The 16,278-nt window shown below is 54.2% G+C and overlaps 2 protein-coding genes across 4 annotated transcripts; both read left to right on the top strand.

The window, feature by feature from the left end:
• Window positions 1–329: 329 nt before the first annotated feature.
• Window positions 330–6,901, top strand: SYT5 (synaptotagmin 5). Of its 3 annotated transcripts, none has more exons than XM_010991478.3 (9): window positions 330–525; window positions 1,628–1,730; window positions 2,287–2,459; window positions 4,073–4,192; window positions 4,287–4,454; window positions 4,793–4,960; window positions 5,259–5,376; window positions 5,649–5,782; window positions 6,346–6,901. In XM_010991478.3, the coding sequence occupies exons 2-9, from the start codon at window positions 1,652–1,654 to the stop codon at window positions 6,544–6,546; spliced, it is 1,161 nt and encodes a 386-aa protein (XP_010989780.1). In that variant the 5' UTR covers window positions 330–525; window positions 1,628–1,651; the 3' UTR covers window positions 6,547–6,901. The 3 variants fall into 3 exon arrangements, with proteins under 3 accessions (XP_010989780.1, XP_010989779.1, XP_010989781.1); XM_010991477.3 differs by having other exon boundaries at window positions 363–525; window positions 1,607–1,730; XM_010991479.3 differs by lacking the exon at window positions 330–525 and adding an exon at window positions 634–912 and having other exon boundaries at window positions 1,607–1,730.
• A 3,394-nt stretch (window positions 6,902–10,295) lies between these two features.
• On the top strand, window positions 10,296–16,270 carry DNAAF3 (dynein axonemal assembly factor 3). Its single transcript, XM_010991475.3, has 12 exons — window positions 10,296–10,354; window positions 10,466–10,554; window positions 10,828–10,970; window positions 11,300–11,393; window positions 12,651–12,808; window positions 13,110–13,292; window positions 13,441–13,566; window positions 13,671–13,793; window positions 14,069–14,198; window positions 14,793–14,907; window positions 15,077–15,151; window positions 15,236–16,270. The coding sequence occupies exons 2-12, from the start codon at window positions 10,470–10,472 to the stop codon at window positions 15,426–15,428; spliced, it is 1,425 nt and encodes a 474-aa protein (XP_010989777.3). The 5' UTR covers window positions 10,296–10,354; window positions 10,466–10,469; the 3' UTR covers window positions 15,429–16,270.
• Window positions 16,271–16,278: the final 8 nt, after the last annotated feature.

Raw genomic sequence — 16,278 nt, 5'->3', positions numbered from 1 at the left:
CTCCAGGGCCTGGCGTGAGGGGGAATTTTGAGGGTGGAGTGAAGTCTGGAGCTGATTTCCTGGAGAATTTCACGCTTAGTCTCCTGTCTAGATATCAGAATACCTGGGTCTCCGTAGAGGGTCTTCTGGGTCCTAGAACCCGATATTCTGGCGCCAGGTTCCATGGGCAGTACTGAGGGGTCGGGTAGGGAGAGGGAGGCTGGATGCCAGGTGGCTGGACTAGAAGGCAGAGAATCTTCTGGACCAGGATAAATACCCGTGGGCGTCCTGGTGGTTCCAGGCTAGGGGCAGGATAAGGGGCGGGGCGGGTGTCTCCACCGAACACGCGCGCGCGCACACACACACATACACAGTCATACACACGCACACGCTCACACCAGCCCAGCTCCGTTGGGCCGCGCCCCCGCCCCACGGCGCTCCGCGATCAGCACCCAGGACAGCACCACCCACCTGCGTGCAGAGGCGGGGTCAGGGCGGGACCAGCGCCTCTGTCTCTCCGGAGGGTCCTGTCTAGCCGCGGAGCAGGTAGGAGCAGCTGGGATCCCTCCCTCAGCCGCATCCTCATTCCCATACCTAGAGAGATGGTGTGTGTGTGGGGGGGGGGGGGTTGGGGGGAGACTGGGAGAGACCTGCTAGCAGAAGGAGTGGGAAGGCTGGAGCATGAAACAGGAGAATGGGATTTGGAGACAGGTGTGGAGACAAAGAACCAGAAGGAAGGGAGTAGGCATGGGGAGAGCGTGAGAGATCCCGGGAGACAGGGACCAGACAACAGGCAGAGACTAGACAACCCAGACGGAGGAGCCGCGAGAAGCCGACGGAGAGACGGACAGAAATAGGGAAGACCTCCATTTAGAGTCGAGAGAGAAGTGGCAGCCGAGGCAGTCACGAGGACAGGTGTGAAGACAGCTCGAGGTGCGCGAGAGAGACTAACAGGCTGAGAAGGATGTCGGGGCCCAGTCGAGACAGCAGGGCAGCCCCCCACCCATTCCCCACAAGAATGGGAGAGGGAGGATAGCCTGAGTCTTGGCTCCCGGGGCTAAATGTGGAGGGAGGAGCCAGCTGTGGACGAATTCACTGAGGGGCAAGGCCGTCTCCTCCCCACCCTCGCTCGTCCCGGGTATTGGGTCTGGGGTCCAAGGCGGGTCCGGGAACAGAACGAGCTTGCCCCGCCCAGACCCGGCTTCTGTGCGTAAGCCCCGCCCGTTGTCCTGGCAACAGGCCGTTGCCGGGGCAACCAGCGTTGCCTTCACCCCGCCCTAGCGGAGCCAGCAGTTGCTCTGGGCAACCTGGTGCACTGGTTCCCACGCCCGCCTTCGCCCACTTCCGGTTCAAGCCCTGGGGAAGGGCCGAGAAGGGGCAGAAATGAGCGGAATTGGATTCCTGGGGGGCCTTGGAGGGAGGGGGCGTCGCTTTGGGATGGAACTAGCTCCCGGAATTCACTCCCAGCCCCCGCCCTCTGTCGCAGAAAGAAACTACAGCCCCCAGCATGCCTCGCGGCGTCTGGCCATGTCCTGTACAACCAGCTGCCCAGGGTGCCGATGGGAGTTGGAGTTCTTTGTTGTTCAGAGAGCTCAATGGGTGCATGGGATGGGTGTTGGGGTGCTAGGGCGCTTGGGTGCCTCCGCAGAAAGAACCATAAGACCCCGCCGCCATGTTCCCGGAGCCCCCAACACCCGGGCCTCCAGCGCCGGACACGCCTCCAGACTCGAGTCGCATCAGCCACGGTCCTGGTGAGCGAGACCCTGGGGCGAAGCGGAGGGAAAGCCTGGTCAGGATTACCAAGGGGCGGATTCGGGCGGGTGTATTCAGACTGGCGGGCTGCAAAATATGGGTGTCATCATAGTCGGAATTCTGGACTGAAATCTAAATGAAAAGGAAAAGGAACAGGTTTGCAAGAAAATCAATAACCAGACCAAGGGGTGTGGAATAGAATGGAATCTTGGATTGGTGAATTGGAAGGTCCACCTTTCCCTTTTTTACAAAATAGGGAAACTAAGGCTCAGGGAAGGGTTAAGCCTTCTACAAGCACAGGGGATGAGCAGAAAAATTAGAATGGGGGTAGAAGAGGAAGGGGAACTAATAAACAAGAAAATCTAGGTGGTGTCAGCCTGCCTTAGGGCTTCCAATAGCTTTATAGGCGAGATCAGTTGGAAAGAAAATACAGAAATAAAATTGAATGGACATGGTTGGAGGGAAAACGAGGCCAGCTAACACATGTAGTCCGGACTGAATCAGCCAGCTTGCTTCTCAGGGCGTCAGTGTTTGCTGTTTCCATGTCCTCTGCAGTGCCCCCCTGGGCCCTGGCCACAATCGTGCTGGTCTCAGGCCTCCTCGTCTTCAGCTGCTGTTTCTGTCTCTACCGGAAGCGTTGTCGGAGGCGGATGGGCAAGAAGAGCCAGGCCCAAGCCCAGATCCACCTTCAGGAAGTGAAGGAGCTGGGCCGGAGTTTCATAGACAAGGTGTGGCTTGGCCCAGCCCCTCAGCCCTGCCCCTTCCTGCAACCCCTGCTCCACTCAGTGGCCCAGCAGCCTCAGTCCCTGCCCCATCCCTCCTTTACCCTTATTGGCTCATCTTCCCTGTGTATTTTGCCCTAAACTGGACCTGGGGGCCTGGAGATGGACCAGACATTCACAAGAACCTCCAGTCTGTTGGAGAAGTCGGGCACTCACACAGACATTCACAATACAGGACAGTATGTGCCACATTAAAGGCAGTACAGGGCATATGGGAGCACAGAGAAACCACCTGATATCCTAGGGGGCCTGAGGTTTCTCAGATGAGGCGACTTCTGTGTTGAGACCCAGAGGGACTCAGAGGTAACTGAGAGCAGAGGGAAGGACATTCCACCTCAAAGGGAGAGCAAGTGTGGAGGCCTGGCATCCAGGTTCTGAGGGACATTTGGAGAACAGAGTCGTTTTTCACAATAGCTAGGTTATAGAGTACAGATACCCTGTGAGGGCTCAGTAGTGCCCACGTAATGAAGGCGACTGGGAGCTGCAGAAGTTTTGGGCAAAAGAGGGACAGGGTTACATGAGTGTTAGGGTGAATCCTCTGGAACCCATGTGGAGGGCAGATCTGGGGCAAGGAGACAAGGAAGGAGGCTGAATGGCAGCCCTGAGAGGTTGAAGGAAGCATGAGTTGGAAGAGGCCATTGCAGTGGAAAATGGAAAGCTACAGGTACAAGTATCTGAGCTTTTGGCCTCTGCACACAGAGTAGAATGAGGCTCACCTGGGAGCCAGAGAGTCCTAGAACAACCAGCTCTGTGACCTTGGGAAATTCACTGACCGTCCCTGAGCCTCAAGTCCGTGGTCCATAACTAGGACTCCACCTCTTCCCTTCTCAACAAATAGCTTTTATAATGAGCACCCTTAAAGGGATGCCCTTAAGGGACCTGGTATCCAGTCTCCCCCTGTCCCCTAAGCCAGTGACTCCAAAGACCATCTGCAACTGTATCACCTCTAGTACTTGTTGAAATGCAAATTCCAGATCTTGCACCAGACTTACTGAGTCAGAACCTCTGAAGTGAAGGCATTTTACCAGACTACTCAGGGAAATTCTGATTCACATTACATTTTGAAAATTGGTGACTTAGGTTAAGTCTTCTGATTTTGCTGTTCTAGTTTAGAATGGCAAATATATAGTAAATATCTCATTTCTCCTCTATGTTTTTCTGTGGCAAGATCACTAATTAACATGGTAATTTGGACAGTCACCCCAATACATCCATTAATGTGTGAAATAAAATCTGCATCCCTCCTGTAGACAATGAGATACTGTCAGCGCAGGTTTTTTCTAGTCTCAGCATGACAAACACATTGCATGTGTGTCAACACGTTTGTTCCCCACCCATAGCAGACATCACTGATCAAACATTGACAAACATACCACACTGTGTGTTACCATGGCTAGTACCTGCCTGTGGCAGACATCACCAATCAAACATTGACCCTACTGAGCTTGCAAGTGTTTAGTTATAGCTGGAGGGATCTGTGAGTTTCCTTTGGCTTCTGTGCCTGGAGGATACCATTTTCAGGGGAAGAGTTCACCTGCCCTTGCCCCTGGCTCCCTAAGGTGCAGCCAGAAGTGGAGGAGCTGGAGCCGGCACCATCTGGGCCAGGGCAGCAGGTGGCAGAGAAGCATGAACTAGGACGACTGCAGTACTCACTGGATTATGATTTCCAGAGTGGCCAGGTGGGTGTCGACGGGGGGGGGGGGGTTCTGGCCCCTTCTTGTGGGAGGCTCCAGAGGGGAAGCTAAGACTGGGTCCCTCCTCATTGCTGTACAGCTGCTTGTGGGCATCCTGCAAGCTGAAGGATTGGCAGCCTTGGATCTAGGTGGCTCTTCTGACCCCTACGTGCGGGTTTACCTGCTGCCAGACAAACGGAGGCGTCATGAGACCAGGGTGCATCGGCAGACTCTGAACCCTCACTTTGGGGAGAACTTTGCCTTCAAGGTGAGCTCCTGGCTTCAGTGCTCCATGCCCGGCAGCCTGTCTCCAGTCCCTGGAACATTGGGGATCCATCCCTTCAGCTTTTACTGGTGGCAGTTACCAGCTCTGGGGACTCTCTCACAAGAACCTGTGTTGTCCCTTTGGGGCTCTGCTGACCCGTGGACTGCTCCATTCGTCCTTGGGCGGTCCCATTTGGGTCCCATGGACACCCCCGCAACCGTTCCCTTGGACCCTCGCTGCCCGGACTCTTAGCCTTCCATCTGGATGTGCTTTGCCCCACTTCCTCACCCTCTGACTTCCTACTCTCACTTTGCGCTCTCTCTGCGCTCCCCTCACCCCAGATCCCCTACGTGGAGCTGGGGGGCAGGGTACTGGTCATGGCGGTGTACGACTTCGACCGCTTCTCCCGCAACGACGTCATCGGGGAGGTACGGATACCCATGAGCTCCGTGGACTTGGGGCGCCCAGTGCTGGCCTGGCGCGAGCTGCAGGCGGCTCCTAGGGAAGAGGTGAGCACGCGTGGCCACGCCCCCATGGCTGGGCCAGCCCACCCGCAACCCCGGGCCAATCAGATCCCAGGCCTCCCGGATTCCCCGAGCTCCAGCCCTTTCACCTGCTGCAGATGAGTTGCTCCCAGGTCTCTCCCGGTAGATGGACGCCTCCCCCTCGATAGGCCCCCATGGATGGTCCCACTGGGGCCTTACCTCTGGACCATACCATTCCAAGACTAGGGGGAGGGAAGAAAGTTCGCAGAGGGAATGGATGAGGAGCCCGGGCTCCAGTGATGGGTCCCTCTCCACCTTCCAGCAAGAGAAACTAGGCGACATCTGCTTCTCTCTCCGCTATGTTCCCACGGCCGGGAAGCTCACCGTCATCGTCCTGGAGGCTAAAAACCTGAAGAAGATGGATGTAGGAGGGCTGTCAGGTGTGTGGGAAGCAAGGAAATGGTGGTGGTGGTGGTGGTGGTGGGCGGGGGAGGTTCTGGCAGTTTCTGGGCCCTGAGGGTCCCTTAGGGAAGAGGAAGGCCCAGTCTGCCATGGAGGATATAGATTCGATTTTGGTACAGAGAGGGAGTCCTGAGGGGTGCATATGGTGTCTCTATGTTCTTCCAAAGAAGAGCCTCATGCATTCCCCTCAGTCTGATTCCCCTGGACTCAGCAGAGAGCGGACTATAAAATTCCTCCTCCCTCTCCCCAGATCCATATGTCAAGGTCCACCTGCTGCAGGGCGGCAAAAAGGTGCGGAAGAAGAAAACAACCATCAAGAAGAACACTCTGAACCCCTATTACAACGAGGCCTTCAGCTTCGAGGTGCCCTGTGACCAGGTCCAGGTGAGCCCAGACCTGCCCAGAGCCCCTGCAAGAACAGCCCTTTCCCCTCAGAGTCCCAGGCCCTTAGAAAACCCGTTGTTAAGGGAAGGGAGACTCCTTCGCAACCCTAGAAGCCAGGTCTTGGGGATCTGGTTATATTCTCAATGTCAGCTTCCTCCTGAGGACCAGGATGCCCCGCCCACTCCAGTGCTCTGGTTACTGAGAAAAAGAGACTTCCCCACAACCCTAAGGCCTGGCCCCTCTGCCCATTTAACAGTCTTAAAGATTTGCCCCTCTTAGGAGGCTGCCTCTTAAGGAGCCTCCTAACAACCCCAGAGCAGCAGGGGCCCTGAAGGTTTATCTCTTGAAATCTGATCCCAGAAAGACCCCCGAGCATCAGTCTAACCAACTGCAGGACACGCGGCCCCTCTCACTTCCCACCCCCGCCCTGCCCGAGCTCCAGGTGAAGCCTTAGCCCAGGGCCTAGCAAGAGTCCCCCCAGAACTGTGGTTATGGGGGAGAGGGTCTCCCCGTGCCTCCTCACCCCACTCTCTGGTCTCCTCCTCCTCCCCTGCCCACCGCAGAAGGTCCAGGTGGAGCTGACTGTGCTGGACTACGACAAGCTGGGCAAGAACGAGGCCATCGGGAGGGTGGCCGTAGGAGCCGCAGCCGGTGGGGCTGGCCTGCGGCACTGGGCGGACATGCTGGCCAATCCCCGGCGGCCCATTGCCCAGTGGCACTCTCTGCGGCCCCCTGACAGAGTAAGGCCGCCGCCAGCACCCTGATCCCCACCCTCAAGCCCTGACCCCAGACTCCTGGCCCAAACCACGCCCATGCGCACATTTAAGCCTTCTCTGAACGCTAACACCCCCACCCATTCCTGCCTTCTCCCCCTCCATTACTCCAATCATGATAACTTGCCAACTCCCCAACCACGCAGAAGCCCCAGGGGCCCCTGGGGGAGGGGGGCAGTCTCCCCTCCCCGACTCCAGGGTCCCACCCTCTGCTTTGACAATCAGTGACCCCAGCCTACTATCCCCTTGACTCCCAGTGCCCTTTTCCCTGCATAGGATCACCCACTCCTGGCCCCAGTCTGATCCCTGCACCACTCCTGGGACCAAATAAATACTTAGCAACTTTGCTGGCCTGGCCCGGTGCTCCGTGTTGGGGGTGGGCAGGGGCATGGGCCGGGAACCCAAGAGGGAACCTCCAGGGGTGAGTCCACACAAGGGCAGGGATAGAGCTGCCCATCCTGGAAACACACAGGGAACCCCACCCCCACCCCCTTCATCCATCTATCCTCTCACCTACTCACTGTCCCATTCACTCCTTCATTTATTCATTCAGTCACTCCTCCAACCTTCGGTTTCCTCATCTGAAAAAATCATGGTAATAGGAATGCCTCCTGTATGTTTGCTGTGAGGAGTCAATGAGAACTCACTTACTTATTCATGACTTTATCTGCTCCCTCACCCATGATTCACATAGATTTTCCTACCCATATTTTCCCCTCCCTTCCTTCCTTTCTTCCTTGCATCATCCATCCATTCTGTATTCCCTGAGGTCTTCTGTGTACCAGCTTCTGTTGGATGCTGGGAACCCTAATAGATGCAAATTCAGACTTTACTTCCAAGCAACTTGCTCTCATCAAAGAAACAAAGTAGCTGTGCAAGATCTGGGAATGAAATCTCCAGAGAATGAGAGAAAGATTTACACAAGGAGAGACAGTGGTTGCAACTACGCCTCATTCTGCTTTCAACAAATTCTGTCAGTCTGTGTCTAGGAAAGATGGTTGTTTCACTGGTTTTTCCTCCATCTCATTCCAGACAGGTGGCAGACATAGGTCCATGAAATTTGGCAAGTGAGCTCTCAGAGCAGCAGGTTAAGTTTAAAATCAGCCAAAAAGTACTCCCACGTTCTAAGGAAAGGCGCAGAGTACAAACTTATCCCCCTAGGCTTTCTAGTAGCCAGTGGGAAAGGGGAAATCAGATCAGTTACCTAGGTTGTGAGGCCCATGAGATTAAAAAAATTTTTTTCTCCAAAGGAATGCAGTAATTTCTCATGTATGAGTGAGGGGACATCTTTATAAAGACAGTACTGTGTATTATTACTATTACTGCTACTGCTTCTGATAATAATCCTCCAACAACCTCATGAAGTAGACACAATCATTATTCCCAGTTGACAAATGAGAAGGCTGTGCTTCAGGGAATTAACATGACCCGCTCAGGCTCCTACAGTCAGGAAGTCCTTGTCTAAATCCGGGGCTGAATCTGTTCTGAGTTAGATGATGGCATTGGCATCCCTGGTTCCATGGCTTAACAAGGTAAATGAGAAGTCTACAACCATTACAAACAGTGACCAGTTTGGAAGGAAATTAGTATGGGCCAAGATGATGTACAAAGGGTGGTCAGGGACAGCTTCCCTGAAGAGGTAGCACTTAGGCTGTGATCTGCATGACAAGAAGGCATGAGGATTGTAAAGATGAAGGGGAAATACAATGGCATAAAAAGAAATGACGTACTGATTCGTGCTATAGCATGATGACCCTTGAAAACACTTTTTTTCCTATCTTTATTTTAATTTTATTTTTAAAAGATCTGTTTATTCTTTTTTCTTAATCTTTTTTTTTTTTTGAGGGAGTAATTAGGTTTACTTATTTATTTGTTTGTTTTTAATGGAGGTACTGGGGATTGAACCCAGGACCTTGTGCATGCTAGGCGCATACTCTCACTGAGCTATGCCCTCCCCCACAAAAAACCCGCACGATTTTAAGTGAAAGAAACCAGACAAAAAAGACCACATATTATATGAATTCATCTATATGAAATGTCTAGAATAGGCAAATCTATAGAGGGACAAAAGTTAATTAGTGTATTGAGGGACTAGGGAGAGGGAGAAATGGGGAGTGACTGATTAATAGGTATGAGGTCTTCTTATGCAGTGATGACACATTTCTGGAACTAGAGAGTAGTGATAGTTGCACAAGGCTGTGAATGTACCTAATGTCATTAATGGTAAACTTCATGTTGTGTGTATTTTATCACAATTTTTAAAACCCACAAAGATGAAGGGGAAGAAAATTCCAGGCAGGAGGAACCTCAAGTTCCTTGCAAAGGCCCTGGGGCAGGAACAGGCTTGATATATTCTCAAAAGAGCCAGAAGGCAGTGTAGCTGGAGGGAGGGTGGTACCGGATCGGGGTAGGGGGTTGGGGGATAGGGCATGATGTAAGAGACACAGCCAAGAGCCAGATCCCATGGGACCTGGGAGGTGGAATTATGGGGCTGGGATTGATCTATCTGCAGGGGGAAACCTCAGGAGGGTGTTAGAGGGGAGTGGCATGGTTTGGAGTACTTGTAAGATTACTCTGGCCCCTCCATGGAGAAGGCATTGCGGAGAGCGGTGGTGATGGAGGTGACAAGCATTAAGCTTTGCTGGAGAAAGTCAGGATCTGGGGCTCTAATGGGCTGAGGCTGACTCAGGAGGAGCCACGGGTTGGCTGACTCACTCCTGGAGGGACCGCTGAAATCTTAGCCTTCATTTCCTTTCCAGTGCCCAGAACTGTCCTCAGAAGGCAGATGGAACTGCTTTCAATCTGCCACACTCCTGCCAGCTGCATGAGCCCAGTCCCATTTCACAGAGCAGGAAACAGGCACAGATGGTGTGACTGACTTGTCTAAGTTCATGCAGCTGGATGAGGAGAGGAGGCAGAGGACCAAGGCTCTGTGGATTCTGTGCCCTGGGCTGGGCACTAGGGTTTTTCTGGAGATGTATCTTACTTGAGTCCCTGTCCTTGTGGCACTCACAGACAAGTTAAGTCACCTGGCCGTGGCCTCTCAGCCAGCAAGTGACAGAACAAGGTGTAAGCCCAGCCATGTCTGTCTGGCACCCAAAGCCACATTCTCTAGCTCCTTGACCCGGAATATAAAGTAGTGGGAGTCACAGGGTAGACAGCAGTGTGGCCTTCTGCTGGGAAGGCAAGAGCAGAACTCTGAGGAAGATCCCCAGCTAGTAAAGTATAATAAAATAGGAAGTGATGAGTTTTGAGTATGATTACATTTATTTTAATGCAATTATTTAATTGGAATTTTTAGTAATTAATTTAGTAAAAAGTTTAATTTTTAGTCATGATTGTGTGTAACAATAGGTCACAAAATTCCTAAAAATTTAACAACCAGCTAGCACTTGGCTGTATGTCCCACCTGGTGAGAAGCCCTGTCTGGTAGAGCCAGGATGTGAGGGGTCTGTTCTGTTCTGTCTAAATTGGACTGCCCCAGGCTCTGCCCCAGTCTCTTCTGGATCCGCCCCTTCTGTTCCAGCGCCGTCGTCATGACAACCGCGTCCACACGCCCTCCTCTTTCACAAACCTGGTACGTCCCTCAGTCTTCCCATTGGCCAAAAGTTCGTAGCTGGCAGGTCTCGCTCGCTCTCATTGGTCAGTTGATAGCGGCGGTGCCAACCTGCACACTCCCATTGGCCTATTGATCGGAAAGGGCGGGGACTACGGGCAGCCGTTATATAGGGGCGTGGGACAGCAGCGCAGCTCCGAGCAAGGAGGGAGGGGGCCTCTCGGGTTATCTGGAAGGATAAAGGTGAGGGGGTGTCACACGGAAGAAAGGGGCGAGAAGTCAGCGGAGGTGAGAGGGGAATGGGTGGGCGATGCAGACTTGATGTTTGGGGATTCCAGGATGTCTGTCCCGCAGGGCGATGACCACACCGGCAGGCTCGGGCTCGGGCTTCGGCTCTGTGTCCTGGTGGGGCCTGTCCCCGGCGGTGGACCTGCAGGCTGAGAGTGAGTCCCCCACGCAGGATAACAAATCATCCTTCGGAGCCTGGCAGATGGCGCGCTAATGTTCTCTGAGGCTCCAAGGGCGGGGGGTGCCCCCCAGTGCAGCCTAGATGACTCTCTGCGGACTACGAGTTCCCGAATGCTTAGAGGCACAGCTCCCTTTGAAACCTAGGCCAGAGGTGCAAGTCCTGCTGGGAGTTACAGTCCATCGTGCTGGGGCTGTCTTCAGGGGGCGCTCTCCAGGCCACCACCCTCAGCCCGCTGTCGTCTCCTTAGGTCCTCCTGTGGACCCAGACTTGCAGGCTGATACAGAGCACGGGACACCGGACCTAAGTGTGCTGCTATTGGGCTCCACGGATGGGCGGCACCTGCTGCGGACCCTGGCCCGGGCTGCTCTCTGGCCCCAAAGGAGGTTCCAAGTGAGCTGGGATTATGGAGTAGTGGAAGGAGGATGAAGATGAGAGCCTAGAGGGAGGAAGGAGCTGGAGGCCCAGACTCCTAGGTCCTAGGAAAGGAAGGGCCTGGGGTTGGCTACTCCAGGGTTCAAATGAGAGGAAGAGCCTAAGGATTGGGTCTCCTGAGTAGTGATGGGGAGGAGGGTTCTGAGTTCCTCACTCCTGTGTTTGAAGGATAGAATAAAGGTCTCCTGGGTCCTTTGGAAGGAGGGGGCCAAGGTCTCCGATTCCTGGGTCTCATAAGAGCCAGGGACACAGATCTCAGAATTATTTTTCCCTGTCCATCTTTCCAGTTTTATGTGCTGGAGAATAATCTGGAGGCTGTAGCCCGACACATGCTGATCTTCAGTCTAGCCCTGGAGGATCCTGAGAAGATGGGGCTGCAAGGTCAGTTACAAAGACTCAGGCAATCTGGCCCCCAGCCCCTCCTAGCTCCCTGCAGGAATTCTAACATTTTAATGGTGCAATTAAGCGTTTTGAACATTGTTCCTCGTTTCATCACTTGCTCACTCGTTTGGTAGTCTTAGAGCCTCAGCTTTCCCCACCTGTGAAGTGGGGCTAAAAATAACACTTCCTAGAATCATTTAGAGCCTTCCAGGAGAAAATCCACGTCAAAGTCTCAGAACTGTGCATGACACCGTATAAGCATTCAAAACCTCCTTCCAAGGGAGAAACCCAAAAGAGATCAAGGGACTTCCTGAGAGGTAGTGAGTCCCCTAGATGTTGGGAGAGTTTGACTGAGCTGAACTCTGTCCTGCCCAAAGCCTCCCGCAGGCCTGAGTCTCCCCTAGTTAGAGGTGTGAACCCCCAGGAGTCTGCCTGGAGGAGGCAGCCTTGGAAGTGAGACTATAAGGAGGAGAGAGGAGGAGGATTTGGGTAGGAAATTATTTCCCAGTAACAAAAATTTTGGTTTGGTGCCTAGAGCAAAGTCTAAATTCAGGCTGTGTTCAAATTCTGATTCTGCTTGCTGTGTGACCTTGGGCTAATATCCATCCCTTTCTGGCCTTCCATTTCTACGTTTATAAAATGGAGATCCTCAAAATTCTTCTTCTGTAGAATTCTTGTGATGATTAAACGAAAAAACTGCATATCTCCTGGCTTATAATATAAACTCAATACATTTTAGTGATTATTTTTATCATGATTATAGTTGGTAGATGTCATTAATAGTCCAGGGCATTCAGAAGACATCGCATAGATTTCATAAAGCACCTTGTAAATTCTCTTAAACAAGGAGGACTAATCTAATCTATAATCTAACTAAAGGTATACAGTTCTCTCTTATAAGGTACTTAAACAGTAAAATGAAACAATTTAACATTTTAACACATATACATCTTCATCTCCACCGATATTTATATATAACCTTTTCTTTTTAAGGCAAAAGAAATTAAACACGAAATTCAGGATTGGGGTTCAGGATTCTGGGGTGGGAAGGAATAGGCAAAGAGACCTAGGTGAGGTATAAATAATTCTTTGTGTTCTAGCTGTTGAGATGGGTGGGGAGTTTGCCTGGGTTCGTTGTGCTTGTTACATGACTATGAAATTATAAGATCATTATAAAGTGGGTATGCGCCATTCACGTGGGTCTCATTTCTGGGCTCACTCCCCTTCTCGCCCCACTAACTTTCCCGCTCCCTGCAGAGAAGAGCGAGACCTTCCTGGAGATGTGGGGGAACGCACTGCTGCGCCCCCCAGTGGCCGCCTTCGTTCGCGCCCAGGCGGATCGCCTGGCTCACCTGGTCCCGGAGCCCGACCGCCTGGCGGAGCAGTTGCCCTGGCTCAACCTGGGCGCCCTAAAGGTGCCACCTCCCGTCCTCCGACCATTGCCACCTGGGATCCGGGTGGCGGCGGGAAGAAAAGAGTTTACGTTGATGGAGCGGGCTGCGGGCTCGGGAGTCCGAACCCTGGCTCCCGGGCTCCCACTGTGGGATATGGCCCAGGGGGTGGCTGCCCTCTCTTGAGCCTCAGTTTCTTCATCTGATAAAAAAGAGAATCGTTCCCACGCCCTGGGCTCCGGGAAGGGAGGGTCAAGCAGGAGAAGCCGCTCTCCCTGCAGCCCCCTCTCCCTTGCTCTCTCTCCGCGCGTTCCTGACCGCGCAGTTCCGCGAGCGCGACGCGCTGGAGGCGGTGTTCCGCTTCTGGGCCGGCGGGGAGAAGGGGCCCGAAGCCTTCCCCATGAGTCGCCTGTGGGACTCGAGGCTGCGCCACTACCTGGGCTCCCGTTACGACGCGCGGCGCGGTGTCAGCGATTGGGACCTGCACATGAAGCTGCACGATCGCGGGGTGAGGGCTGGGGGGAAGGGCCTGGGGTCCCCAGCCCTGGGTGCGAAGTGGGAGGGGCTGGGGGCCGGACTCCAGTGTCTGAGAGGAGGGCCTGGGGCTCGTATACCAAATTCACTGAGGCCTCTTTTCTTCCCTCTCCTGACCCTAGGCCCGAGTCATCCACACCCGTGAGTTTCGGCGCTGGAGGGACACAGGTGTCGCCTTTGAACTCAGAGACTCCAGTGCATATCATGTGCCCAACCGGACCCTGGCATCCGGTCGCCTCCTGAGCCATGTGCGTGTCCACTCTCTACCCTGGATTCTCCTTCTTTTCGGGGACCTAGGAGCCGGTGTCCTCAACCTCGACCTGACCCGTCTCCTCTCTCCCTGCTTTTCCAGCGTGGGGAGCGCATTGCAGCGCGCGGGTACTGGGGGGACATCGCCACGGGGCCCTTTGTGGCCTTCGGCATCGAAGCGGACGACGAAAGCCTCCTGCGGACCAGCAACGGGCAGCCAGTCAAGGTGTGCGGCAGAAGGTGCTGGGGCTAAAGGCGAGTTCGCGAGGCCCCGCCCTCTGCCGTCCAGGCCCGGCCCCTCATTTTGGGGAGGCTACTAAATCCATTTAACAGGCTCCGCCCACCTCTACTTCCTAAACCCGTTCATAAATCCAAGCTTGGAGGTCTGCGGGCTCTGTGGGTGGGGAAGCCAGAGGGGTGGCGTTCTCTAAGCCTTTCCCGGGCCACCCTGGCCCCGCGGTCCTAGCCCCGCCTGTAGCCACACCGCTTCTTTCCCCCGAGACTGCGGGCGAGATCACACTGCACAACGTGACGGAGGTGTTCCGAGAGATCACCGCCTGGTGGCGCCCGAGAGCCGCCCAGGGAGACCCAGAGCAGGTGCGAGGCGACGGGGACGGAAGCCCGGAGCCTGGTAAGCGACGGAATCAACCTTCTCTTTTGAGATGGTAGGCCGGGCTCTGATGATGAAACTCGGGTAGAGTGGGATCCGGACCCTCGTCCCAGGCTTCAGGCTCTAAGTATTTCACATCCAAGCATGGACTGATACAGTATCGAGTGTCTGGACCAGTGACTTCCCCCTCCTGACATCCGGTCTACTTTTCTTTCTTTGAGTTTCTCTCCCTTTCCTAAATCCTGACACCATTCTTAGCATTCCGAACTCCAAGAGTCGAATTCTAACCCTACCTGCAGAAGTCTAAGAGGCTGAGACCATTTTAACAAGATACTGGCTCCCAGCTCACATTTGAAGAGACGCCCCCCCCCACCCCAATCTGGTCACACCTCCGTCTACCCAACCCCAATCCTCGGTGTCTGGATGTCCTGTGTGGCTATGGGCCACCCACTCTCTCCTGGTCTGTAAAATGAGTCTCTCTCCGCCTGCTGGGCCGAACTTCCTAGAATTTTCAAGGATCTACCTAAAAGAAAGGATGAGAAAGGGCTTAAAGACGGACGAGGAGGGTTATCTCCTAGCTCTGTGTGTCTGCCTAACCCTGTCCCTCTTCCACAGCAGGCCCTGCCCTGGAATCCTTCACTGTCCACTTCCTGTCCCTCGGTTCTGCCCAGACCCTCCACCACAAGAGCTGCTACAAGGGACGGTTCCAGCTTCTCTACGTGGCCTGTGGGTAAGAGAGCCTGGGAGGTTCCCAGACTTCTCTCCCCCAACGCCTTCTCCCTCGGACCCAGGAGTCCAGGCTCCCAGAGCCTCCTTTATCAGTGTCCAGGTCCCCGGCCTCCCTCTTCCCTTAGGACTTTAAAGCCCGAGCCTCAGCCCTCCCCTTTGTTTCTCCGCAGGATGGTCCATCTTCTCAGCCCTGAGCTCGGAGCCTGTGTGGCCCCCAGAGGACGCCTGATTGTGGAATTAGCCCAGTGAGTCAGCGGAGTGCCCGGGCAGGGAACTTGTAGCCTGGTGTGGAAAGCCAGGTCCCCTAATACGCTGCTTCCTGGTTTCAGATACCTGGTGGACCTGCGGCAGGAGCAGCTGCAGGGGTTCTCCACCAAGGTCGGGGAGCTAGCACAGACGGCTGGATTCGCCCCGCACCCTGGGGCCAAGCCCTCGGAAACCTTGGCGCGCTTCTACAAGGCGGGAGACTCTGGTTCAGGCTGCATGGACCTAACTGTGGAGCCTGGGACTCCACCTCCTTAAGTCCTGGTCCCGCCCCTTGGGGCAACCAACCCGCCCTCTGAGGACCTGACCCAGCCCCTCGAAGGCCGGGTCCCACCCTCGGAAACCCTCAACCTGCCCTCAGAGTCTCAGGCTTCATCCTCAGAGGCTTTGGCTCCACCTACAAGGAGTCAGCTCCACATTTCTAATCTCTAAAGTCAGATTCTAGAATTAGAACCCGCCTCTAGAATATGCAACTTCACTTTCAACATTCTCACTCAGCCCCAGAGGTGTCGCCAGAATTTCAGGCTCCATCCTTGGGATTCTATATTTTATCCTTAGAATTCTAGATTGTTCTCCGAGTTCTACATTCCACTCCTGAGACTAAACGCAGGCTGGAGGTCCCCTAGGGCTTGGGCCTTTTGCTTGTCCCCTTGTCGCCAGGTATCCCATTCCTAACCAGGGGCTAGGAGTGTCTCCTTTTGCGGGGCTGGTCAAGTAAAGAGAGTCCTCTTCTCCTTGTGTCCGTGTGTCTTTCCTGCCTTCAGTCTGTCTCCAGGGGAGGGGCAGGAGTGGTCAAGAAAGGAGACCAGAGACCAGATTTCTGGGTTTCCAAATGGACTAGGGGTGAATTTCTCTGTGCTGCCTGCTGAGAACATAGGCACCCCACACCTAGATCCTCATAAATCAGAAAAATTTATCGATTGGCTAACAGGTTTGGGGCACTGAAACTGACCAAAGTTGGTGAGAAAGACAAAGTTCCAGCCCTCATGGAGATTGCAGTTTAGTGAGGGGGTGGGACCTAGACCCCTGGGTCTGATGTTGAAGGGGACTGGAGGCCCAGAATCCTGGGTCTGAGGGATGAGGGGCTGGGGATCCGGACTCTTGGGTC

The sequence above is a fragment of the Camelus dromedarius genome, chromosome 9 (genome assembly GCF_036321535.1).
Source record: "Camelus dromedarius isolate mCamDro1 chromosome 9, mCamDro1.pat, whole genome shotgun sequence".
In the NCBI taxonomy this organism is placed as follows: Eukaryota; Metazoa; Chordata; class Mammalia; order Artiodactyla; family Camelidae; genus Camelus; species Camelus dromedarius.
Note: the sequence above shows the minus strand (reverse complement) of the source record. Positions and strands in the feature narration are given on the sequence as shown.

Coding starts and splice junctions, on each gene's coding strand:
- SYT5 (XM_010991478.3), top strand. CDS start 1,652: ATGTTCCCGGAGCCCCCAACACCCGGGCCTCCAGCGCCGGACACGCCT. Junction 1,731..2,286: donor TCGCATCAGCCACGGTCCTG/GTGAGCGAGACC, acceptor TGTCCTCTGCAG/TGCCCCCCTGGGCCCTGGCC. Junction 4,193..4,286: donor ATGATTTCCAGAGTGGCCAG/GTGGGTGTCGAC, acceptor ATTGCTGTACAG/CTGCTTGTGGGCATCCTGCA.
- DNAAF3 (XM_010991475.3), top strand. CDS start 10,470: ATGACCACACCGGCAGGCTCGGGCTCGGGCTTCGGCTCTGTGTCCTGG. Junction 13,794..14,068: donor GCAACGGGCAGCCAGTCAAG/GTGTGCGGCAGA, acceptor CTTTCCCCCGAG/ACTGCGGGCGAGATCACACT. Junction 15,152..15,235: donor CTGATTGTGGAATTAGCCCA/GTGAGTCAGCGG, acceptor TCCTGGTTTCAG/ATACCTGGTGGACCTGCGGC.